Raw genomic sequence first — 25,482 nt, 5'->3', positions numbered from 1 at the left:
CCATTTATAGCGTTAATTTAATGAGACAAACTAGTTTCTGATCGGTTAAGTCTACATGCTACCATAAAAGAAAATCTTAAAAAAAAAAAAAAAAAAACACTAAGGGGGTTTTGGGTGAACGACAACTACTGAACTTCAGTAGTTTCAAAATTACATTGACAATGTAACCTCCTTGAGTCAACAACTTTATTGTTACTGGGGACAGAAAATATATTGTACTGACACCAGATATAATATGGAGACTAAATGCATCATGAATATGTAGTTTTATGATATTCAGTAGATGCACTTGTTGATTTGCTCGTTTCCCTCTCGGAAAAAATGAGTCCACAAAGCGCTCCCCGAGACAATCAAAGACTTGTTCCTGTGTCGTTCTGCCTGCTGTGAGAGGTCATTGTGCCCAAACCAGAGTACTGCACTGCATACCAACAACACAGTTATCAGACTGAAAAACCGAAACGTCTTCCAAAACATCTTTTTGCCTGTTTTGCCTTTGCCTTTGACTAGATGATTTCTTATGTTGGTCGACAAATCCTCGCCCTGTTGATCTCATGGAATGAACACTTTTAAAAACACAAGTGAAGACAATTTAAAATAGCCTTTCGTAACTTGTTATGGCTGTAGTATGATCAAAATCACTTTCTCCAGTCGAATGTACGCGCGACAGTATCACATTTAACACTGTCGATGTTCCTTTTCTGAAATTGCAAATACAAATTTTTGAAGAATATTAAAGATTAAAGATTTAGGTGTTAAATATGGGTAATCATCACGATAAAAAAAAGTGTTTGAACTGACCTGTATCACACGGAGAATTCGTTCAGCTCTGATGTTCTCTGGCAGAGGCTCATGTCAGATCAAAGCGTTCCTGCTGAATCTTCAGTAATCCGTTAGAAATATCAGTGCGATAAAGAGTGATGAAAACAGTGCTTTACAGTTCAAGAATCCATTCGGCTCGTAACTATCTGAGACATGCACAGGGCTTCCCTTGCACTTGTCGCTCTGTCTGACAGTGTGACGTTACAAAAGTCTCCCCTATTTAACAGCGCCAGACACCAAGAATATCCCACGAGCGAATATCCCTCTAGTCACTAAATCTTTTGTGCCTAATCGGTCTCCCGTACTCCCAGGATACGAAATTGTACCAAACTTCTACAGAAATTCGCGGATTTTAACCGCGTCTTCAGAATTTGCAGGCGTGTGGAAGGTATTGCGGAGTCTTTCTCTAGAAAACAAAGCGCCCCTTTCAAACGATGCTACCAACAGTCTCTGGGGGTCGCGAAGACAATACCCAGATATTTGAGATGCCTAAAACGCTTTCAAAATGCAGGAGACGTTGATTGGCTACATTTTGACTGGTGAAATTCATTCCGTTAACAGAAACATTGAGATACGGGGGTTGGATATCTGGTGCCATAGAAGTTGAAACTAAAGAGGTGAGTGAGTGTCCTACTCAAATCTGGCTGACAAAAAGATAAAACAGTTATTACACAGCCCCACAATAGTTGCTTTAAGCCCTATCATTTCAAAGCTTCAAACCGTGGAATCATAATTTCCCCAGTCAAATAAGTTCTGTTACATGCCAGATCACTACTTTCAAAAAGTGAACATAAAAGCATTTTCTTCTAGTCAAAGAACATTGTAACAAGCACAAAGTGTCAAACTGTTAAGAACAAATGCCCGCTGCATCAGGATTTTACATTCACATTCAAACACAATGACACTCAACGACAGAGATATTCATTTGTTTTTATTCAGGATATTGAGAAAAGATGGATTTGCATCCACTCTTTCACACCAGACACTTCTGAGAACATTTTCTCAGTCTATTCTCAATTCTCAGATGTTTGATTTGGCCTGTGTCATATTTGCTGTCCTGCTGTCCCTCTGATAGAGCCCTCACTGACTTAAAATGCCAGAGGGCACAACGTGTGTGTGTGTCATATCAAATAGAGATAACATGTTCAAGCTGACTGAGAAAAGCAAGCATTTGGTCAAATGACCTTCACTGTTGCATCAAACTACAAGTCAATATTCCCATTATTCAGCATTCAGAACTCATTTCAAGTGCTGCAACACATTTATAAAACGGCTTCATGCTTTATTGTAAAGTCTAGTGTAACACATTCTGAGGTCTGATTTCATGACAATAACACACCACTAATCTTTTTAAAGACTTAATTCTTTGTTAATAACATATACCATAATGTGTTTTTTATGGAGTTCATTGTAATATTGTAATATTAACCATATGCTGACCCCTGCTGGAGCAAGAGTGGAGGGACTTGAAGGTGCCATATAGGGAATGTAGGGGGAGAGAGAGAGAGAGAGAGAGAGAGAGAGAGAGAGAGAGAATTGTCCTGGTCTTATTTTGAGTATCTCGGTTCTGCAATGGGGACGTTATGTTGTCTAGTTAATCAGTAATCTTTTTTTCCGTAAATTTTTATTAAGCCAGTATGATCCAACCCAAGGACAACAATCAATACGGCTCTAATGCTCCTTGTTTTTTTTATTGAAGTGACAGCAACGTAGTGTGTTTCAGGTTAGTTGTTCAGCATAGCCTGTTATAAAGAGAAAAAATAAATTTGCTCAATGGAATTGTTTGTTTAATGGGTGTATCATACAATAATGGAATGTTTCACATTTCCAAGTTAGTGTCATACTATTTATAGCTTTTTTTCTTCCACTCCAAATATTTAGCAAATAGAATTACATAAGTGCATGGTCACATAAGCATCTATGAACCTGACTCATAGACTATATGTTATTCTTGAGTTACTGTCATTACCTTGCTTATCCAGTCGTTGAATGCAGACACACGGGTGAAGACGGTGGGCTTCTTTGGGTAGTTGCAGCCGAGACCAGACACAAAGCTGGCAATACCGTGGACTTCCCAGACTCCCTGTGAGTTCTGACAGTTCAGTGGGCCACCAGAATCCCCCTAAAACAGTATCATTTGAGAAATAATGATTTTAATAATGATAAACACATATTCTTATTATTCTTAATATTCTTATCTTCTCATTCTGATCCGTTCAGACAAATTAGTGAACTTACATATTTTGCATTAAAATTTCACATTCACATTATTAAAAACATGAGATGCATAGTCATGGTATCTGACAATGGTTTATTGTTTCAAAAACATTACCTGATTTTTTTTTTTTTAATTTTGCCATACATTGTTTGCTCTAAAGTTTGTTTTCATTTGACCCAATTTAGGTTAGTTCAATGATGTAATATATAATATAATCAGTTCCACTTAATGGAAAACCTGAGTGAGATACATTAAAAAAAAATCCAGAAAGACTTAGAGAAGTCACTCACATTGCAGCCAGCGACAACGCCATCTCCTCCAGCACAAACCATGCTAGTCTTGACAGTGGAACCCCACCAGTCCCACTTAGAGCAGGTGGAATGGTCCACCACGGGCATCAGAGCTTGCTGAAGGGTATCAGAGATGGGACCTCCGGCTAGGGCACAAAAATTGAGTCCCAGTAAATCACATGCATACATTTAGACACATGGCCATCAATGTCCTCATAAACCACTTTCCCATCGTAACAAAACATGCACTGTCCTCATAAATCAGATACAGGAAGTCAAAAAAGACAGATTAACTCTCTCTCTTGCTTTCTCACACATACACAGACACAAACAAACATACACAACACAAACAAAGCCTTCTCTCTCTCTCTTTCTCTCTCTCATATAACTTACTGTAAATCCTGCCCCATCCAGTAATGTAGCAGGAGTAATTGTTGGCCAGGATGGTGCCGGCAGTGGGAATACAGCCCAGCTGGATAGAGTTGCTCAGTGTCACATGCTCAGCCAGCTTGATCAGGGCAATATCATTTCTGATATCAACAACAGAGGAACAGCAAACAGAGAGAGGGGGAGAGAGAGAGTGATTATCAAAATATAAGATACCACTGCTTAGAAGTTTCTGTAACATTATTACTAGCATAAAAATCTCTGTTTTAGATATGTCAAGGTGGTTTTAGATCCTGTAGTATTTACCCTTGGGCCACGAACATGGAGTTCCATTTCTCGTGCACGATGATCTTTTCGGGAGAAATGGCCTTGGAGCCAGACTCGCTCTCCAGCAGGTTGTGTTTGCCAACATACACCCTGTAGGTCAGGTCAGTGCTGCGGGAATCAAAGGTTAAAAGGTTATACATGATATAACTGAGGTCGACATATTTTATATCTCATAAATGTGCTATAGGTAAAAACAGAGAGACCACTGGGAATTATAGAATCGATTTTTCATTCATTGGTGTGTGTCGATACAGTAATGCCATAGCGTTATCATTATCTTGGTATTATTGCAACCATATGAATTTTTGTCAGGGTCAACAAAATAATGGGGTTTAACACAGCCGTTAAATTTGTTATTTTATAAAACATTAAAAAAAAACTGTACTTGATACAATGAGCAGCGGTCATCACCCAGTTGGTGGCAATCAGGGATCCTCCACAAGTGTGTCCCCACTGTCCATTCCTCTCATACTGCAGAGAAATCTACAGGAGAGAGAGACAGAACAGAGAAAAGAAATGAGGGAGAAATCAGAAAGGCAAAACGAGAGCCAGAAATAGTTTAGAAAGAGTTCAGAGATATATAAAAGTATGAATGGACAGATGGATGGATTGAAGGATGGATGGATGGATGGAGGGATAGATGGGTGGGTGGATGGTAAAAGTAATAGGCATATCACAAAGCTGTGATAGAAGCATGATAGTAAAAAGTTGTAAAGAATCCCTGTTTTGCGGGTTGTTATAGATGATGAATAGCTTCAAATGCAACACAAAGATAAAGGAAAAAGAAAGAGGTATGGATAGGAAATGTACATGAAGATATAACTAGAGAGGGATGAAATAGAGGAATACCTGCCAGGGCCAGCTATGAGCTGTAGCTTCCACCCCATTGACCACACGGGTGGTCAGGGGTTGAATAGGAGGCTTGCCGCAGCCGAGGGCTGGAAAACAGAAAAGAAGGCTACAGCGTTACACACACCAAATTCAAAATACTTGACATTATTGTACTGTAATATTCCAGACATTATTGTATTGGAACATTCTTCTCCAAACTAGCATTCTGATCCACGCAGAGTAAATAGATCTTGCCTTGATTTTTGATTTCAGGTGAATTCTCATCATCATAAAGATTTAGAGGAGGGACACAGTATCATAAAATGAAACTAACATAGCCTCGTTTTACTGGAGTTCTTTAACTCACTCACACACACACACACACACACGCACAAACATACAGGTGTACACTAAAGATCCCTACCTCCGGCAATCAGCACTGAAGCAAGCACAAGGTACAGCATGTTGACTGGGTTTGTCTGGTGAAAAACTGCTGCTGGCAAATGGTTTAAATGCTAAGGCTCTGAAACGTCATATCAACCAGCAAACATCCACATTACAAAAAATGAGTTCATCATACTTTTGAACTATTGGTTAAAACATCTAGAATGGAAACAAATCAACCAGTGAACTACCAATGGAAAACTTTTAGTGACTGATAAACAGCTGTGCACATCCAGTCTATTCACATGGCCTTCCCGCTGTGTTTTTACATGATTAATTTAAGAATTCCCAAATTTTCTTGCATTTGAAAATGGGCGATTGATTCAGCAACATTTGTGTGTTAAACAATTGAATGTGTCTTGTTTGGATGCTCTTAACATTCATAAAAGCAAAAAGTCCAGGACTTTTTGATTAAGAAGCATTGGCATAATTTTACCTGCCCGTCAACTTGCATAACACCTCACTGTTTGTCTGTCTATATGTTGTGGGAGCATGCCATCTGACAAGTTGCACAGTCTTAAATTTAGTTTGGAGATAATGGAAGTCAGCAATATAGCTGAAATGAAGGACAGAGTCCTAAATCCACAGATTTGTGATATTTCCACAGTCTGTTATATTTCTGAAATAGATACAAAATAGGGGGTATGTCTCCTACTGTAAATTCCTTGTTTGTAATTACTAAGAGTGAAGAGTCACTCTGTGCTCATTTCATATGAAAGGGTGTTTTTTTTTCTTTTTCTTTTAAATACATTCGGTTTTTACTCTTTGTTGTAGTGAAAAATTGAGGACTGTGATTTTTCTCACAAAGATTATTGTGTTGTTCAGCTAAATGGTTATCACCATGGGTGGCGGCATTTTGGTTTTCAGTCTATCTGTGCTGTTCATCGTGAGCAGACCGTTCTTTTTTGTTTTTTTGTTTTTTTGTTTTCTATTTCTGAGCTAAGCATTACCTGAATTGCCTCATGTTATGGAAAAATTATGGAAAAAAATAAACGGAGTTCTGATTTGAATTAGCTTACCTTTACTGGCGAGCAGTTTTTTTGGAGTCTTTGCTGATGTGGTTCTCCCCTACCACATATACTAATGTAGTTGCTATATGCATTATGCATTATGTTAATTAATAATTAAATATAACTGATAGCAGTGAATTCCAATTAATTCCTTCTGTCCCTTCTTCCTCCCTTCATTTGTTCACTTGGCCTATTCAATCTGTTTTTAATTTGTTCAGAGGAAAGACTAAGTGTAATATTTGTGAATAACAGGAACCAAAATGGTAGCTGTCAGGGAATTGCTGACGACATAGTTATTGTCAACAATCACCTGACATGTTAAATGCGGTATTATAACTTCCCTCCGAAGAATCTTGAACTCTATGAACTTTGCCATCTTTTTCTTTTCACACAACACCTTCTTAAACGCTCTTTTACACAGAGTATATCACTTTCAGTGCCACTAATCTGTGATATAGTATTCTGCAGATACATTGATATATTGAGGCAATGTGTGAAAGTCAGAGCAAGGTGACTGATAATGGAATTGAATGGTGGATACTACATTGTGCAAATATGTCTTATGATACTTCTGGACACATCTTCAGAGATGTTCCTGAAATCATCGGATGTTTTGGGTCTTTCAACATCATACACCCTCCTCCAGGTGACCCAGCTTGGGCTGATCAGACCCAAGCTTGTGTCCAGATGGCAACCTAGCTATTCTTCCCCCATGGTTCTCCTCTCTTTAGCCACAGCCAGCTTGAAGCTCTCTCTGCCGCGTTGGTGGTATTGCAGATAGGTCTTCTTTTCCTCTCCCCCTCAATGCCCAATGAGCCAAGGGCTTTGAATAGAGATCAGGCTGCAAAGCCCCTGCACCCAACCTGTATTGGTAGGCATCTTGCTCTTCAGCCACCTTACCTACATTCTCTGACCAGACCGTCATACTTGGTGAGCTTCCTCTCGAATGCCTCTTCCAGGTGGTCTTCCCACAGTACTGTCAACTCCAGGAGCACGACTTGCTTTGTGAAATCAGAAACCAGAACCATGTCAGGTCTCAAGGTGGTGGTCGCAACTTGAGTTGCCTCTCAGGGTCCACCATCAGCTGCCAATCCCTTGCAGAAGCCAGTATTCCTGCTTATGTTCTCACTGGAGGTCCTCGCTGATCCCCAGCTCTGACAAAGGCAATGGCTCGTTTTGAGGGATCAGTCTTCTTAGCCCACTTGACTCCAGCACTGATGGATTCTGCAATGGTTTTGAGGGCCTGGTCATGCCTCCATCTGTACCGCCCCTCTCCTAGTGCCTTAATGCAGCAGCTTAGGATGTTCTCAAGGGTTCCACACTTTGAGCAAAGTGGACAAGCTGGTGATTCCCCTTTGCCCCAGGTTTGACGGGCTGGGAAGCACGTCACTGACCACCTGGACAAAGAACTTGATCTGGTTGGGCTCAGCCTTCCACAGCTCAGCCCAGGTCACTTTCCGCTCCATGGCGTTGTCCCATCTGGTCCAGGCTCCCTGTTGGCTCATCACTACTGTTCTGCAGGTCCTATCCTCCTCCACTGCTGCTCTTAATTCCTCCTTGACTAGGTGTCACTTCTCCTTCCCTTTGATGACCCCAGTCCAGCTCTGCTTCGAGTCACAACTCCCACCAGCCTGTTGTTCTGCCTGCAGAAAAACTTCCTCTGCTCTCCACTTCCTCCCAGTCCACACCTCGATTCCAGCTTTGGCCATCTTTGGATTTCTTGACCTTCCTCTCCACTGTCGATGCTGATACTTCATATACCAGGAGCAGCCACAGGATTCTAGGAATTATGCCATGCTCGTAGAGTCGTGCTTTGAATTTCCCTGATACTCTGGAATGGTCTATGGATTTCAGCCAGCTGTCCAACTCTGTGCAGGTAGCTTGGATGGATGCTGCATCCCTCAGGGAACTGTCAAACACCTTGCCTTGCTTTTTACCGGTTTCTCCGTGATGGTTGGGATGATTGCACCCACAGTACTGAACCGGAACCTGTCATCTACCTTTCCCCTTCTCAGCACCATGGATCTTGACTTGGCCAGTTTGAAGCTCATCCGGTCCCACTCCATCAGCTCCTCAAGCCCTTGCAAGATCCACCTGCAGCCTGGGACTGACTCTGTTGTGACTGTCAGGTTGTCCATGAATGCCCTGATGGGTGGTTGACGTTTGACGGATTTTGTCTTTGGCCCTCTGCATTCTGGCTCCGCCAACTTTGCAAGCATGCTCATCACCAGGGAGAACTCTAACTTTGCTGGGGACATGATGTTTGACAAGTGTGAGCTGCACTAGCTTGTGCGGTATGGAGCCACACACATTCACTAAGTCCATACAGCACTGAGAGGTTACCCTTGTTTTCCCTGGCCTATCTGATGAGCTGTGTGACCATTCCCATGTGTTCCAAACATTCTGAGATGCCTGTGATACCACCCTTTTGGACTGATGTGTCGATGAAGCTGCTCTTTAAGAAGAAGCTACCAAGACAGTTGGAAATGACACTGAAGAAGATTTTTGCTTCTACATTCAGTAGGGAGATGATGTGGAACTGATCAATCCGCTTGGAGTTCTCCTCCTTTGGGATCCAGACACCTTTGGCAACTCTCCACTGGTCTGGAATCTTCCCTGTTCTCCAGATAACTTGCAGGATCTTCCACGGATGCACCAGGAGTTTTGGACAGTTCTTATAAACCTTGTTTGGGGCACTGGGGGGTGACTCCTGGCCTGGCTCTCCTGCATCTCACCAGGTTGCATTCCTGTGCATTGTGCTGCTCCTGCTCACATCAAAAACTTCATCTTTGATTGGTGGATCTTTAAGCCCCACTTGTTCTTACAGATCTTTCCACATACAGCTGTCTCCTTTGCTTTGACTTGACCTGACCAACACATGCTCAAGATGCCCTTTTTTATCAATTGTACCAAAGTTATGAAACACAGCAGACACACTGAGCAACCTTTAGACGTTTTCCCTCAAGATGTAACCAAAATTGATTTGTAATTGAATTGTGCACAAATTTATTTAACTGCATATTAGCACAATCATATTATAACTTCAATACAGCTATGCTGTATTTAGTCCAGTTTCCCCTTGTATAGTAGTTTTCTTAAAAGATACAGTTAAAAAGCACCTCTACAGAATTCCAGACTTGAGACAAATGTGGATTATTTTATTAGATAAAAGAGGCTCTCTGCAAAGGAACCAACCTTTCAGTAGCCTTTTAACATTCGGCTAAACCACAGGCTGAACCCATATCGTAAACAGATTAATAAACAAACTGCTCTGAACAAATGTCAGATGCATCAGGATTTTACATTCGCATTCAAACACAATGATACTCAACAACAGAGATATTCATTTGTTTTTATTCAGGATATTGAGAAAAGATGGATTTGCACCCACTCCTCACCAGACACTTCTGAAAAAAAATTTTCTCAGTCTATTCTCAATTCTCAGATGTTTGATTTGGCCTGTGTCATATTTGCTGTCCTGCTGTCCCTCTGATAGAGCCCTCACTGACTTAAAATGCCAGAGGGCACAACGTGTGTGTGTGTATGTCATATCAAATAGAGATAACATGTTCAAGCTGACTGAGAAAAGCAAGCATTTGGTCAAATGACCTTCACTGTTGCATCAAACTACAAGTCAATATTCCCATTATTCAGCATTCAGAACTCATTTCAAGTGCTGCAACACATTTATAAAACGGCTTCATGCTTTATTGTAAAGTCTAGTGTAACACATTCTGAGGTCTGAGTTCATGACAATAACACACCACTAATCTTATTAAAGACTTAATTCTTTGTTAATAACAAATACCATAATGTGTTTTTCATGCTGCGATGGACTGGCAACCTGTCCAGGGTGTTTCCCCACCTTTCGCCCAATGAATGCTGGGATAGGCTCCAGCAGCCCCTGCAACCCTAATTAGCATAAGCAGCCTAGATAATGAGTGAGAGAGTGAGTGTTTTTTATGGCAGTGTTCATTATGTTATACTGCTATATTAATCATATGCTGACCCCTGCTGGAGCAACAGTGGAGGGACACGAGGGTGCCATGTGGTGAGTGTGGGAGGAAAGACAGAGAGAGAGAGAGAGAGAAATAATTGTCCTGGTCTTAATCTGAATATCTAGGTTCTCCAATGGGGACGTTATGTTGTCTAGTTCATCAGTAATCTTTTTTTCCGTAAATTTTTATTAATCCAGTATGATCCAACCCAAGGACAACAACCAATACGGCTCTAATGCTCCTTGTTTTTTTTTTATGGAAGTGACGGTAACATAGTGTGTTTCAGGTTAGTTGTTCAGCATAGCCTGTTATAAAGAGAAAAAATAAATTTGCTTAATGGAATTGTTTGTTTAATGGGTGTATCACATATTAATGTTTCACATTTCCAAGTTAGTGTCATACTATTTATATTTTCTCTCTTCCACTCCAAATATTTAGCAAATAGAATTACATAAGTGCATGGTCACATAAGCATCTATAAACCTGACTCATAGACTATATGTTATTCTTGAGTTACTGTCATTACCTTGCTGATCCAGTCGTTGAATGCAGACACACGGGTGAAGACGGTGGGCTTCTTTGGGTAGTTGCAGCCGAGACCAGACACAAAGCTGGCAATACCGTGGACTTCCCAGACTCCCTGTGAGTTCTGACAGTTCAGTGGGCCACCAGAATCCCCCTAAAACAGTATCATTTGAGAAATAATGATAATAATAATAAACACATACTCTTAACTGCTCCGTTCAGACAAATTAGTGGACTTACATAATTGGCTTTAAAGTTTCACATTCACACTATTAAAAACATGAGATGCATAGTCATGGTATCTGACAATGGTTAGATGTTTCAAAAACATTACCTGATTTTTTTTTTTTTTTAATCTTGCTATATGTTGTTTCCTCTAAAGTTTGTTTTCATTTGGCCCAGAGCCGGAATGGAAATGGAATGGAAAACCTGAGTGACATACATTACAAAAAAACCTGAAAGACTTAGAGAAGTCACTCACATTGCAGCCAGCGACAACGCCATCTCCTCCAGTACAAACCATGCTAGTCTTGACAGTGAAATTCCACCAGTCTCACCTAAAGCAGGTGGAGTGGTCCTCCATGGGGATCAGAGCTTGCTGAAGGGTATCAGAGATGGGACCTCCGGCTAGGGGCAAAAATTGAGTCCCGGTAAATCACACGCATACATTTAGACACATGGCCATCAATGTCCTCATAAACCACTTTCTTGCCATAACAAAACAGGCACTGTCCTCATAAATCAGATACCGGAAGTGAAATGAGGCAGAGTAGCTCTCTCTTGCTTTCTCATGCATACACAAATACAAACAAACATATGCAAGCACAAACACACAAATAACTTACTGTAAATCCTGCCCCATCCAGTAATGTAGCAGGAGTAATTGTTGGCCAGGATGGTGCCGGCAGTGGGAATACAGCCCAGCTGGATAGAGTTGCTCAGTGTCACGTGCTCAGCCAGCTTGATCAGGGCAATATCATTTCTGATATCAATCACAGAGGAACAGCAAACAAAGAGAGGGGGAGAGAGAGAGTGACTGTCAAAACATAAGATACCACCGCTTAGAAGTTTCTGTAACATTATTATTAACATAAAAATCTCTGATTTAGATATGTCAAGGTGGTATTAGATCCTGTAGTATTTACCCTTGGGCCACAAACATGGAGTTCCATCTCTCATGCACGATGATCTTTCGGGAAAAATGGCCTTGGAGCCAGACTTGCTCTCCAACAGGTTGTGTTTGCCAACATACACCCTGTAAGTCAGGTCGGTGTTGACCACTGGGAATTATAGAATCGATTTTTCATTCATTGATGTCTGTCATTACAGTACTGCCACAGCATACCCATTATCTTGGTATTACTGCTACCATATGAATTTTTGTCAGGGTCAACAAAATAATGGGGTTTAACACAGTCGTTAAATTTGTTATTTTATAAAACATTACAAAAAATTGTACTTGATACAATGAGCAGCAGTCATCACCCAGTTGGTGGCAATCAGGGATCCTCCACAAGTGTGTCCCCACTGTCCATTCCTCTCATACTGCAGAGAAATCTACAGGAGAGAGAGACAGAACAGAGAAAAGAAATGAGGGAGAAATCAGAAAGGCAAAACGAGAGCCAGAAATAGTTTAGGAAGAGTTCAGAGATGGATGGATTGAAGGATGGATGGATGGACAGATGGATGGATGGAAGGATGGATGGATGGATGGGTGGATGGTAAAAGAACCAGGCATACCACAAAACTGTGATAGAAGCATGGTAGTAAAAAGTTGTGGTCTTTTACAAAGAGGCCCCATTTTGCGCGTTGTTAAATGCAATTAGCTTCAAATGCAACAAAAAGATACAAGAAAAAGAAGGAGGCATGGATGGGAAATGAACATAAAGATATAACTGGAGAGGGATGAAATAGAGGAATACTTTGGCAGGAAACCCTGTAGAGACTAGCATAGCACATACATACCAGCTGTAGCTGTAGCGTCCACCCCATTGACCACACGGGTGGTCAGGGGTTGAATAGGAGGCTTGCCGCAGCCGAGGGCTGGAAAATAAAAAAGAAGGCTACAGCGTTACACACACCAAATTCAAAATACTTGACATTATTGTACTGTAATATTCCAGACATTATTGTATTGGAACATTCTTCTCCAAACTAGCATTCTGATCCACGCAGAGTAAATAGATCTTGCCTTGATGTTTGATTTCAGGTGAATTCTCATCATCATAAAGATTTAGAGGAGGGACACAGTATCATAAAATGAAACTAACATAGCTTTGTTTTACTGGAGTTCTTTAACTCACTCACTCACACACACACACACACATACGGGAGAAGACTAAAGATCCCTACCTCCAGCAATCAGCACTGAAGCAAGCACAAGGAACAGCATGTTGACTGGGTTTGTCTGGTGAAAAACTGCTGCTGGCCAATGGTTTAAATGCTAAGGCTCTGAAATGTCATATCAACCAGCAAACATCCACATTACAAAAAATGAGTTCATCATACTTTTGAACTACTGGTTAAAACATCTAGAATGGAAACCAATCAACCAGTGAACTACCAATGGAAAACTTTTAGTGACTGATAAACAGCTGTGCACTTCCAGTCTATTCACATAGCCTTCCCACTGTGTTTTTACATGATTCATTTAAGAATTCCAAAATGTTCTTGTATTTGAAAAAGGGGCGATTGATACAGCAACGTTTGTGTATGAAACCATTGAATGTGTCTTGTTTGGATGAAAAAAATTCCAGGGCTTTTTGATTAAGAAGCAATAGCAAAATTTCATAACCCGATCTCATGGAAATATGCACCTCTGACCATGTTTATATCCCATGACATCAGGATGTAATGTTACCTGCCTTCAACTCCCATAACACCTCACTGTTTGTCTGTCTATATGTTGTGGGAGCAAGCAATCTGACAAGTTGCACAGTCTTAAATTTAGTTTGGAGATAATGGAAGTCAGCAATATAGCTGAAATGAAGGACAGAGTCCTAAATCCACAGATAACTGTCTGAGATATTTCTGAATAAGATCCACACGGAGACGAATGGAGTTCTGATCTGAGTTTTAGCTTGCCTTTACTGGCAAGCAGTTTTTTTTGGGTGACATGTTATGTGTCATATTATATCATGTTATTAGTTTGTATAACTCTTCCCTCCAAAGAATCTTGAATTCTTTGAACTTTGTCATCTTTTACTTCCTAAATGCTCTTTTATGCAGCATGTATCACTTTTGCTGCCACCAATCTAAGAGATAGTTTTCTGCAGATATATTGAGGCAATGTGTGAAAGTCAGTGCAAGGTGACTGATAATGGAATTGAATGGTGGATACTACAACTGTTTCCTTTGCTTTGACTTGACCTGACCAACACGTGCTCCAGACGCCCTTTTTATCAATTGTGCAAAAGTTATGAAACACAGCAGAGACATCGAGCAACCTTTACACGTTTTCCCTCATGACGTAACCAAAATTGAATTGTGATATACACAAATTTACTTAACTTCATATTAGCATAACAGCATTGCAACTTCAATGCTGCTATGCTGTATTTATTCCAGTTTCCCCTTGTATAGTCCCTTTTCGAACAGATACAGTTAAAAAGCACCTCTACAAATTTCAAAACCTGAGGCTTCATCATCATGCCTTAGCCAGCTGTAGCAAAGAAATCTCCTGCAAACACCCGCATTTTGTAATAATGTGCCGCATTTTGTTACAAACAGCTTGAACACAATATGTGATAACCTTCCCCGCATTTTGTTATAAATTGTTACATATTGTGGTGGTTATTACAAAATGTGGGAGTTGCACTTCTTTTATGATGAAACTGTAATAACAAGGTCCTGTAACGCCCCGCCCCTCTCTGTTCCTCTCTGTTCCCTAGTTCCTCTCGTCTCCCCCCTCCACTGTTTCGTTTAGGTGCTATCATGTCCTTTTCCTGTTGTTTCCCCCTCTTGTGATCAGTTTTGGTTTGCTCTCAGTTACTTCCTGTATGCTTGGTTTGGTCTTGTTGTTTTAGTCATTGAGTCCACCTGATTTCAATTAATTCTACCTTGTTTAGTCTTGTATACATACTCCTTGGTTTGCTCTGTTCGTTGTTTGGTGTTTGCACTATGTTATGCTGCGATTGGTTTTGCCTGCCTGCCTGCCTGCCTGCCTGCCTGCCTGCCTGCCAGCCAGCCACCTGGGGGTTATTCCAGAAAGGGGGTTTAGTGAAAACTCAGAGTTAGTTAACTCAGAATAAGTAGTAAACCTCCTAACTGGAGAGCCCTGTGGTCTCATTCTCCTAGCAAAACAAAGCCACAGGGCTCTTTTAGGAGCTTCACTACTTGCTCTGAGTTAACTGCTTTTAGTTAAGTTACCTGAGTTCTTTAAAAAGTGTAAAACCTCTTTTAAATGCAGTTTTTATCTACACCACTATGTATTCATTGTTCTTATAAGTCAGTTGTCTTATAGTCTACTTATGTATCAGTTGCCTCTCTTTCATAAACTGTCTTTTATTCTTTGTAAAGCACCTTGACTTGCCACTGTGTATGAAAAATGTGCCATCACCAAAGTTACTGAATTGCCTTGGAAGAGTGAGAGTAAGTTGTAGTGTCTATCACTGGCCACCAGTTGAAAGGCAACATGTTGAAAGGTATGATATTGAGTGTGAATATGATGGTATTTCTCTGCAAAGCATTGGATTGGATTCTCTCATTTACAGTTTACTGTAGAGTAGTTTCTTAACTAATATGAAAAGTGTAAAGATAAAAGCACAAACCTATATGCTAATATCCATGCGCTGGTTAGCAGTGACATCTCTTGCTAGCCTAGCAGATAATACTGGTCTTGGAAAGTTTCTGACAGGAAGATGATATTTTCCTTCACTCTGTCATAGGAATGTATTCATCGGAATAGTTCATATATTTTACAAATTTCCACGTTTACTGTCTCATTTGGGTAAACTAAGTTGCTGACAGTGATTTTTTTCTTTTTGGTAAGTCTGAGCATTTTAGAGAAAAGGCCTGTCAAAGTATTACGTAAAATTGCAATGTGATAATCAGGGCTGCCAACTCTCACGCATTGACCGTGAGACTCATGCAATTGACACCTTTCACATGCTCTCATGCCACACGTCCATATTCTTACACAGTGAAAAACAGATTTATAACTAACTGCAACACAGTGTTCTCAGCAGTTGGACAGACAGCAGTGCATCCATGCTAACAGACAATTTGTCTGTAGGCGCGGTATTATCAGCACGCATGGACGCTTGGCACTTTGTTGAATGTCTGCTACAAGTTACAACAAAATGCTAGTAGCCTTTGTACTTGCATACAAACTCTGTAATGCAAATGGGATTCACATACTGTACAACTCATACAGTTCAGCACTGAACATAAACACAGGAGTACAAAATGGTCCAGCGTTTGCATTTAGCTATGGGCCATTCATCTGTTTCTCACTTTAAATGGGGAAAAGTGTTTCATCCAGTTTTATTGATCCTATCAATGTGGAGTAGGCTTTAGTGTGCATGTAGTGTTTAGTGCATGTAGTAGGCTTTAGTGTGTTATATTCGACTCATTCAACAATCCATTGATTTTATGCTTGTATTTTGATGTAATAGTTTGACTGTCCAATGTCTGGAGGGGAAGACAAACTTAGTATGTTGATAGTCTCTGCATATACAACTCTCAAAATTTAAGGACAGTACATTATCCTGCATGGATTTGATGAATAGTTTAACTCTACTGACATCTAAGTAGTTTAAATGAAGAGTTAGTTGTTAGTAGTTTAGTTTAGTCCAGCAGACAGGCTAGACAGGTCATTGTCTAATGAATGCATTATGCTGCAATGTGTGTGTCCAACATGTACATTATGGTCTGTTTTAAGTGAAGGGCATGTTGGAGGGGAAAAGTTCTTGCAAGTTAAAACTGAACTGTTTGTATATTAGAAATGCACTGCAAATCATGTGTTTTAGGCTAAATGCTGTGGTTGTTTTTCACTTAAATATAATTAAAGTCGGTTCTTAATAGTCTAAATGTTCATTGCAAGTGTTGTTGACCACTACAGTGTGGTACATGTTCTTTGCCTGAATATACTGTAACTGGGCATTGAGAGAGTAAAGAATTTGGAGGAATTTATAGTTCCATACTGGTCTTTTGTTGGGCAAAATTTTTTGTTTCTTTTTCTGTATAATCAAAACTTGCATAATCCTGGTTGCTTGATGGCAGAGCTGTGTGTGTGCTCGCATGTTTATTTATCACCAGTTATATTGTCATCGCGGTATTGTACATTATCACATCACAGATTTTCCTCCATCCACAGATATCCATTTTGGCTGGTTATTACATAATGCACCATATTATTACATTTTCATAAAAAAAAAAAAATCCAACTCCCACATTTTGTAATAACCACCGCAATATGTAATAATTTACTACAAAATTCATTTGTAGTAACCACCGCAATATGTAATAATTTATTACAAAATGTGGGGAAATTTATTACATATTGCATTCTGGCTATTTTTGTTTAATGTTTTTATTCATGGTTTATTTTATCTATAGCCATAACATCCCTTAGGTAACATCTTTATAATGATATGACTCCAAATGGTAATTTTGCATGTAGCAAAATAAGAGCTTCACATATATACAGGCTATGTTTATAATAACACTGTGTGCTTGTTGTTGTTGTTAATGTTGTTGTTGTTGCTGCTGCTGATGTTACTGTTGTTTTCATTGTTGTTGCTATTATGACATCATCCATAGGTATCAGTAACACTAGTTTCAGTATTATCAATAGTATTCAGCAATGATTTTTATTTGTCTGTCATTTTGTCAATGACAAATTGTTGACATTCACATACCTCCACAATGACCACAGAAAACATGACCAGGTCAGGTCTATGAGACAAATGTGGATTCCTTTATTAGATAAAAGAGGCTGTCTGCACAGGAACCAACCTTTCAGTGTCCTTTCACCATCCGGCTAAACGACAGGCTAAACCCATATAATAAACAGATTACAGAAGTAGTCGTAAAAGAGGTTATCAGTGCGCACGATGACTAATGTTTAACGATAGTTGCTCTTCGCCACAGCTTGGTGTATTCAAGGTGCAGTCAACTACGGTTTAAAACCTTCAGCAACACCCTTCTACTGTACACCTGTAAGGAGACTGGCAGGAAGCAGTAGCATTCAGAGTCCATGAGCAAGAACAAGAACTGTAATCAGCAATGTCGAAGATACCCCAACTGCTGAAAGTGCCAGGTAGGTTTCTATCCTGCATCTATACTGGCTTTTTCAGTTACTTTATATAGATAGAACTATTTCAGACACTGAACAAAAATTCAGAGTAATCATGATGAATGACTATATCTGTTACACAAAGGGAAAGAGACAGCTGAACAGATACTCTTTCGGTATATTGTACATCTGCTTAAAATACAGGGAAATAATTGGAGTGCATTTCTGGTTTCTAAATGCATTGGTGGTAATTTTAGCCCCATATTCTTAACACATTCGTTTTCCTGTTGGTTTATGTATCTCCCATCACTTGTCCAATCACTTGTTTTGTGCTAACTGTATTTTGTGACTTCTGTCACCCAACCATTATGGTGAGGAAATAAACAGTAAGTGTTGTAAGTCAATAAAGTTGTTGCATTAGTAGTTCGAGGACATTGACTCAGTCAGTGTGATTTCTGCTAATCTGACAGAATCATGTGTCTGTTGATCCTCTGACGGTAATAACTGACGGTCATTGCTTTTATTGCTACCTGTTTTGTTTTTTGTTGTTGTGTATTGTTGTGGACTGTTTGTTGTTTGTTGCGTACTGCCTCTAATCTGCATTGTGCAAGCTGCTGGACACCCAGATTTCTCCAAGGGGATGAATAAAGTATCTATCTATCTATCTAACAGAATGAGGCAAATTTCATGTAGCTATGTTCATAACTGTGTTAAGTTAAGGCAAACAAACTGAGATTGCCTATATACCTCTTATCAACTGGAGGAGACAGTGGTTGATCTCACTTATGTAAGAGGTCCCTGTGTTGCCCTGTGCGCTGTAGAAACACTCACAACACCCCCTGATTTTATGGGCATAATGGAGGCGTCAGCATTTCTTTTTGAGGTTGTAGTTTGGGAAGAGGAACTGGCTAATGATTTTATCGGTTAAACCTAACCTCTAAATTGCGGTTGTAAATGTTAAGGCCAAAAGCCAAACAACTAGTACATCACATAAAACCTGCTGTACCAAACTGACTGACTACACTAGGGTAATGGGTAATGAACTCGCCATAATGCTTTCCCTTTTCTTAACTCCCTTTTCTTGATTCTAATCTGAAATGCATTCTCACAGTTACAGTAGCTAGTTCCCATGTCAGCTTTCTTTTTTTTTTTTAACTGGGGGTTTTAGCTTGCTGGTATGAGCAAGAATACTAATAGTGTGATTTTTACCCCATTAGTCTTTACATAAGGAGTGTCCAGACATTATCGTAGACACTAACTAGAGGATAATCTAGAAAATATCTGAAATATCTTTTTGATGAACTGAATTGAATGTTTTTGAGTGCAGCATTTTACACATTAAAAGAAAGGAAACTATAAACAAACTGTACGCACATGCTTATGATCTCTAAATCACATGCGCAACATACATAGCTCAGAAAGAAAACATTTGTCCTCAGAACAAGTCATGTAATATGTTCATTTGTCTCGTTGCTGGATAACTTTGTTGGCTTTTTTTCCATGTGGGCTTAGGTTCTGGTATTGACCTTCAGCTGAACTCTTAGAACTGCTGTCTTGTGACATCACTCACAGATTGAAGTTTATGGTTTGGGTGATTGTGAGTGTGGTGCATATTGTCTGAGTATAAGAAGAATACACATCAGTAACTAAAGATAAAGACAGCCTTAGTCAGGATTGAAAAGGAGATTCAAAGAGCAACTTTGGGAATCCCATCGTAGGGAAATTCAGGAGACGTATGGCGCCGAGCTAATTTACAATGTCTCTAAACACTGTTTCTTCAACACACCGAGCTAATTTACAATGTCTCTAATCACTGTTTCTTCAACACACCGAGCTAATTTACAATGTCTCTAAACACTGTTTCTTCAACACACCGAGCTAATTTACAATGTCTCTAAACACTGTTTCTTCAACACACCGAGCTAATTTACAATGTCTCTAAACACTGTTTCTTCAACACACCGAGCTAATTTACAATGTCTCTAAACACTGTTTCTTCAACACACCGAGCTAATTTACAATGTCTCTAAACACTGTTTCTTCAACACACCGAGCTAATTTACAATGTCTCTAAACACTGTTTCTTCAACAAACCGAGCTAATTTACAATGTCTCTAAACACTGTTTCTTCAACACACCGAGCTATTTTACAATGTCTCTAAACACTGTTTCTTCAACAAACCGAGCTAATTTACAATGTCTCTAAACACACCTCTACTTGATGTAACACTGGCACGTTTTTTTATCCTCAGCAAATAAAAAGCGACCTGATGCACATGGTTTAGAGTGCATTGCTCCACTGGTGACAACTGTGGAAGAAACTCCAAACCCGATTGGCACTGTGATCAAAGGAAAGATCCCTTCTTGGATAAATGGTAGCTTCCTGCGGAATGGGCCCGGCAAATATGAGTTTGGCAAAAGCAGGTGCTGAAAACTGGTCAAAACACAAATACACACAAAAAAAAAACTTTACAAACTTGACTTAAAACTGTCTGTTTGTCATGATTATAAGTTCATAATATTATGCATTTTGTCTTATTTATTTATTTATTTATTTATTTATTTATTTTAGAAATTTTGAAACTGTTTAAGGAAACAGTTTTTTCATAGCTTCTATATACATGGCCTTTGTTCACCCTTCATTATTTGGGACACTATTCTCCCCTTCTTTTGATGTGATTTTTTTTAATGTTGTCATAGATACACACACTGGTTTGATGGTATGGCTATGATGCATCGCTTCCACATTAAAGATGGAGAGGTGACCTACAGTAGCCGGTTTCTGCGCAGTGATTCCTATGAGAAGAACTCTGAGAAGAACCGCATTGTGGTGTCAGAGTTTGGAACACTTGCCATGCCAGACCCTTGCAAGAACATTTTTGCACGGTTCTTCTCCCGTTTCCAGATTCCAAGTAGGTGAATGTACTATTAACAGGACCGCTTCCTCTTTATAGTTATTAAAGGTGATTCTGTCTATAGTTATTAAGAGTTTATAGTTCTTAAGGGTGATTCTATTTATAGTTTTTAAGGGTGCTTCTGTTTATAGTTATTAAGGGTGATTCTATTTACAGTTATTAAGGATGATTATAGTTAATGAAGGTGATTCTGTTAAGAGTTGGGAAGTGTATCAGATGTTCTCTTGTCTGTAATAACATCACCACTTTTCCTTGATACATCTCATTAAGCAGTGTGTTTGTAAAAGCTTTAACTTTTCACAGTTTGGTACTCCAGACACATCGCGTACTGTGAGCTTAGTGAAAACTCCTTTGTCTAAGACTATAGACAATGGACTACTTCTCTACTGACTGGAGCTCAAAGCTATGGTAATTCTTCTTGTCCTCTGCTCTCTTCCTGTTAAACAGAGGCAACTGATAATGCAAGCGTCAGCTTTGTCAAGTACAAGGGAGATTTCTATGTCAGCACAGAAACCAACTACATGCGCAGGATTGACCCCCAAACTCTAGAAACCAAGGACAAGGTATGGGAAAAACTCTACCCTATTCCCATACAAAACTAGAATAACTATTACTAGAGTGTAGCTATGGGATCATTGTTTTACTTGGACATAATAGGTGATTCACATTTAAGTTAGTCATAACGCTCTAATGAAGATGACCACTGCAGTGATTACAGTTATGATAATGGTAAAATCTAAAAGTGAGCATTGACGTTTTATAGGTTGACTGGTCGAAATACATAGCAGTCAATGCAGCTACAGCTCACCCACACTATGACCGTGAGGGCAATACTTACAACATGGGCAACTCGTATGGTCGCAACGGTGCGTACCACTACCCCACCTCTCTATCCATTACCCATCAACACACAATCTATTGACAGTGAGATAGACAATAGATTGTATCATTTAAGCTATTATTCAATATACTTCCGAATTAAAGCGTTGCCCTAAGTCGCTGGTGTGTTTGGTTCAGGTTTCTTCTATAACATTATCCGTGTTCCTTCTGGTGAGAGGAAGGAGGAGGTTGACCTATCTGGCGCAGAGATCGTTTGCTCCATTCAAGCAGGGGAACCTAGACGGCCGTCTTACTACCACAGCTTTGGTAAGCTCATCCATCCATCCATCCATCCATTCATCCATCCATCCATCCATTCATCCATCCATCTATCCATCCATTCATCCATCCATTCATCCATTTATCTAGCTAGCTAGTGATCTGCCTGGCTCCTTGCCCTCCTATCTGTCTATCTATCAATCACATCAAAGAGTATTTCTTGTTTCAAATACTCTATTTTTTTTTCCACAGCCATGTCAGAGAACTATGTGGTTTTTATTGAGCAGCCCATTAAGCTGGACTTGTTAAAGTTCATGCTGTACAGGATTCAGGGAAAGAGCTTCCACAAAGTCATGTCTTGGGAGCCTCAGCTTCATACTGTCTTCCATGTGGTGGACAGACGCACAGGCAAGGCAAGTCAAAAACTCACACTCACAAAGACACAGAGGCAAGGCAAGTCAAAAACACACACACACTCACAAAGACACAGAGGCAAGGCAAGTCAAAAACTCACACTCACAAAGACACAGAGGCAAGGCAAGTCAAAAACTCACACTCACAAAGACACAAAGGCAAGGCAAATCAAAAACTCACACTCACAAAGACACAGAGGCAAGGCAAGTCAAAAACTCAAAACCCACCAAGCCCCCTATCAGTGGTCCTGATAAAACCAGTGATAGCTCACCCCAGCTAGTACAGTTATCACAACAGTCCTGTAATGTAATAAAGCTCACTTGTATAAGACAAGAAAATGGCCTTTCCCATAACATGTGACACATTACGCAGTCTCTCAGTGTTACAAAGGTGACAGTCTTGAACCAATGGCAGAGATGTTTTATACAACAATAGCTTGTTTTAACACAATATATTATATCGATAGTACAAAAAAATTCTCATTTTGTATTTTAGGCTGGACCTAGACCCAGATTGGTTTAAACACCAGCTTGATTTCGTGACTGGCTGAAGTATAATCTCTTACTTTTATGGTGAATTCCCCTTTTTCTTATAGCTCCTGAAGACAAAGTACTACACCAGTGCCATGTTCACCCTCCATCAGATTAATGCTTATGAGGACCAGGGCCACCTCATTATGGACATGTGCTGTGGAGATGATGGCAATGTCATCGGGGACTTCACTCTGGAAAACCTCAGGGCTCAAGGAGAGCAACTGGACAAAGTAATGGAGACTGAAGTTTTAGTTTTTGTATTGACAAAGTACTTGGAAAGTTTTTACTGAAAATCTTTATGATATAGCAACAACTTGGAGGATATTTTGAATTCTTAGTTTTAATCTAGCATACGTCACCACATATATGTGATATTTTGGGGTGTCTTAAACGATTTTCATAGTTTATATTTATGTGCAGTGTTACATAAATCTGTTTTAAGAATGAAGTGTCTCTCATTGCAGTTCTTTAATTCACTCTGCACAAACTTACCACGTCGATATGTCCTACCACTGGAAATAGACGAGAAAGCACCCAATGATCAGAATCTCATCAACCTACCAAACACGTCTGCCAGGGCTGTGAAAACCGACAGTGGGGTAAGTTCCCGTGTTTGTGCGAGTGTGCGTTTCAGTGAGTGTTTATGTTGGCCAACATACTGATTACGACATATATGACATTAAACTACGTTGTTGAGCTCTGTGTTCTACAATGTTGCAAATGATTATCTTTCACATCCCGTTCCATTAGGTGTTTTGTTTCCATGAGAACCTCCACAATGATGACTTGCTGGAGTATGGTGGCCTGGAGTTCCCACAAATAAACTACACCCACTACAACGGTCGTCCGTACCGCTACTACTACGCCTGTGGCTTTGGCCACGTTTTTGGTGACTCGCTCCTTAAGATGGACCTACAGGGAAAACAAATTAAGGTCTGTATCTTCCTGTTAGGGGCCGAATACCATTTGCTTAAAATGAACGCTTAAGTAATTGCGCAATTGAAGTTAATCAAATTTAAAGCTGATGCCATGCCTTGAGGTCATAAAAATGCTTTGGCTTAGCATATTTGCTTGTTTTTTTTTCTGTACTGTCCCTGTTGCGTATGTGTATTGCAAGCGCCCTGGCTACATTAATATCCTGAGTGGAGAGCGGTACCACAGTAAAGAATCGATGAAATTCAAGTACATTATATCAGGGCACCGAAGACAAAGAGAATGGAAAAAGTGAAAATTCTTTTTCTTTCTTTCTCTCTTTCTTTCTTTCTTTCTTTCTTTCTTTCTTTCTTTCTTTCTTTCTTTCTGTCTTTATTTCTCTCTTTCTTTCTTTCTCTCTCTCTTTCTCAGGCATGGCGGCACCCTGGCATGTTCCCCTCAGAGCCTGTCTTTGTTGCAGCTCCTGATGCTGTAGAGGAGGATGATGGCGTGGTCATGTCAATTGTTATCACCCCCAGAGAGGTTAGAATTTACCCTGAGTGACAGGAGCCCTGTCACACGTCACTGTAACAGGCTCCACAGAACAGACAAACAGCATATATGACAGCATTTCTTCTTCTTCTTCTTCTTCTTCTTCTTCTTCTTCTTCTTCTTCTTCTTCTTCTTCTCCTTCTCCTCCTCCTCCTCCCTGTGTACAGGAGGGCTCTTTCCTGCTGGTCCTGGATGCTAAGACGTTTGAGGAGCTGGGCCGTGCTGAAGTTCCTGTCAGGATCCCTGCTGGCACTCATGGAATGTTCAATGAGATGGGCTAAAACCAACGGAAAACTGAAAAGGTCTCTCGCGCTAAAGCTACGAAATCCCAAATCCCAATCATGCACTCTCTTACATCCCCAAAAAAGACAGAAATGGGAAATGCAAAGAGATTTCTGTAGTTTTGTTGTTGTTGTTGTTGTTATTGTTAAGATTGCCTTCAGTATGGTCATAGTAAGAAGACTAAACATGTTTTCATACTTAGGCCTATATTTCGTACTTATGTTATCAAGCTGCAGCATTTGGAATATGATCATGTTTTAATGTTTTAGGGGTATTGAAGTTAATGCCTTAATTTCTGTGATAAATAAAATACACAATGCACAAAAAATGCACTATTTTCTACTCCGTGATAGTTAGCAAACATTGACCAGTTTGTGGTTCCTGTCAGAGCTATTTCATAAACTGAAATGAAGAACATGACTAAATGGAAAACGACATTCTTTGCATCACTCATAAATGCTTCCACTGTCATAACTTTTTTTTTTTTTGTAGAACACAGTCCTGACTGATTGGTTTTGAGTAAGGTGTTTCATCAGCTTTTTCTAATACAATATGGAATAATACAATACCTTTTGGGGCAAATTTATCTCTCACTGCAATAGTAGATCAAGTTTAAAGTGGCTTACCATTTGGTTAAAAAGGGATTTTTTTTGTTCTCTCTTAACCTTTAATGATGCTTGGTGACACTTG

General features: G+C 39.8%; 2 protein-coding genes and 1 pseudogene across 2 annotated transcripts; 1 reads left to right on the top strand and 2 right to left on the bottom strand.

Moving 5' to 3' along the window:
* Positions 1–1,290: 1,290 nt before the first annotated feature.
* bco2l (beta-carotene 15, 15-dioxygenase 2, like) lies at positions 1,291–25,482 on the top strand. The gene is made up of 13 exons (XM_030791178.1): positions 1,291–1,436; positions 17,942–18,110; positions 20,339–20,510; positions 20,787–20,998; positions 21,449–21,564; positions 21,765–21,867; positions 22,019–22,147; positions 22,352–22,512; positions 23,109–23,276; positions 23,511–23,645; positions 23,797–23,979; positions 24,391–24,501; positions 24,678–25,482. Exons 2-13 carry the CDS (start codon positions 18,077–18,079, stop codon positions 24,789–24,791), a joined length of 1,638 nt encoding a protein of 545 aa, XP_030647038.1. The 5' UTR covers positions 1,291–1,436; positions 17,942–18,076; the 3' UTR covers positions 24,792–25,482.
* LOC115827372 (chymotrypsin-like elastase family member 2A) lies at positions 2,395–13,241 on the bottom strand (annotated as a pseudogene).
* Positions 2,765–5,336, bottom strand: LOC115827427 (chymotrypsin-like elastase family member 2A). The gene is made up of 7 exons (XM_030791258.1): positions 5,297–5,336; positions 4,891–4,979; positions 4,427–4,524; positions 4,021–4,149; positions 3,721–3,857; positions 3,328–3,473; positions 2,765–2,941 (listed from the first exon to the last, which is right to left on the bottom strand). Exons 1-7 carry the CDS (start codon positions 5,334–5,336, stop codon positions 2,765–2,767), a joined length of 816 nt encoding a protein of 271 aa, XP_030647118.1.

This window comes from Chanos chanos, chromosome 14 (genome assembly GCF_902362185.1).
Source record: "Chanos chanos chromosome 14, fChaCha1.1, whole genome shotgun sequence".
Taxonomy (NCBI): Eukaryota; Metazoa; Chordata; class Actinopteri; order Gonorynchiformes; family Chanidae; genus Chanos; species Chanos chanos.
This window is presented reverse-complemented; position numbering and strand designations above follow the sequence as displayed.

What these genes read in the sequence shown, in the direction of transcription:
- LOC115827427 (XM_030791258.1), bottom strand. Translation starts at nt 5,336, where the DNA reads ATGCTGTACCTTGTGCTTGCTTCAGTGCTGATTGCCGGAG. An exon ending in TTCAGTGCTGATTGCCGGAG is followed by an intron (nt 4,980 to 5,296) that starts GTAGGGATCTTT and finishes TCTGTTTTCCAG; the next exon opens with CCCTCGGCTGCGGCAAGCCT. An exon ending in CTCATAGCTGGCCCTGGCAG is followed by an intron (nt 4,525 to 4,890) that starts GTATTCCTCTAT and finishes TCTCTCCTGTAG; the next exon opens with ATTTCTCTGCAGTATGAGAG.
- bco2l (XM_030791178.1), top strand. Translation starts at nt 18,077, where the DNA reads ATGTCGAAGATACCCCAACTGCTGAAAGTGCCAG. An exon ending in CTCTAGAAACCAAGGACAAG is followed by an intron (nt 21,565 to 21,764) that starts GTATGGGAAAAA and finishes GACGTTTTATAG; the next exon opens with GTTGACTGGTCGAAATACAT. An exon ending in TTGTTATCACCCCCAGAGAG is followed by an intron (nt 24,502 to 24,677) that starts GTTAGAATTTAC and finishes CCCTGTGTACAG; the next exon opens with GAGGGCTCTTTCCTGCTGGT.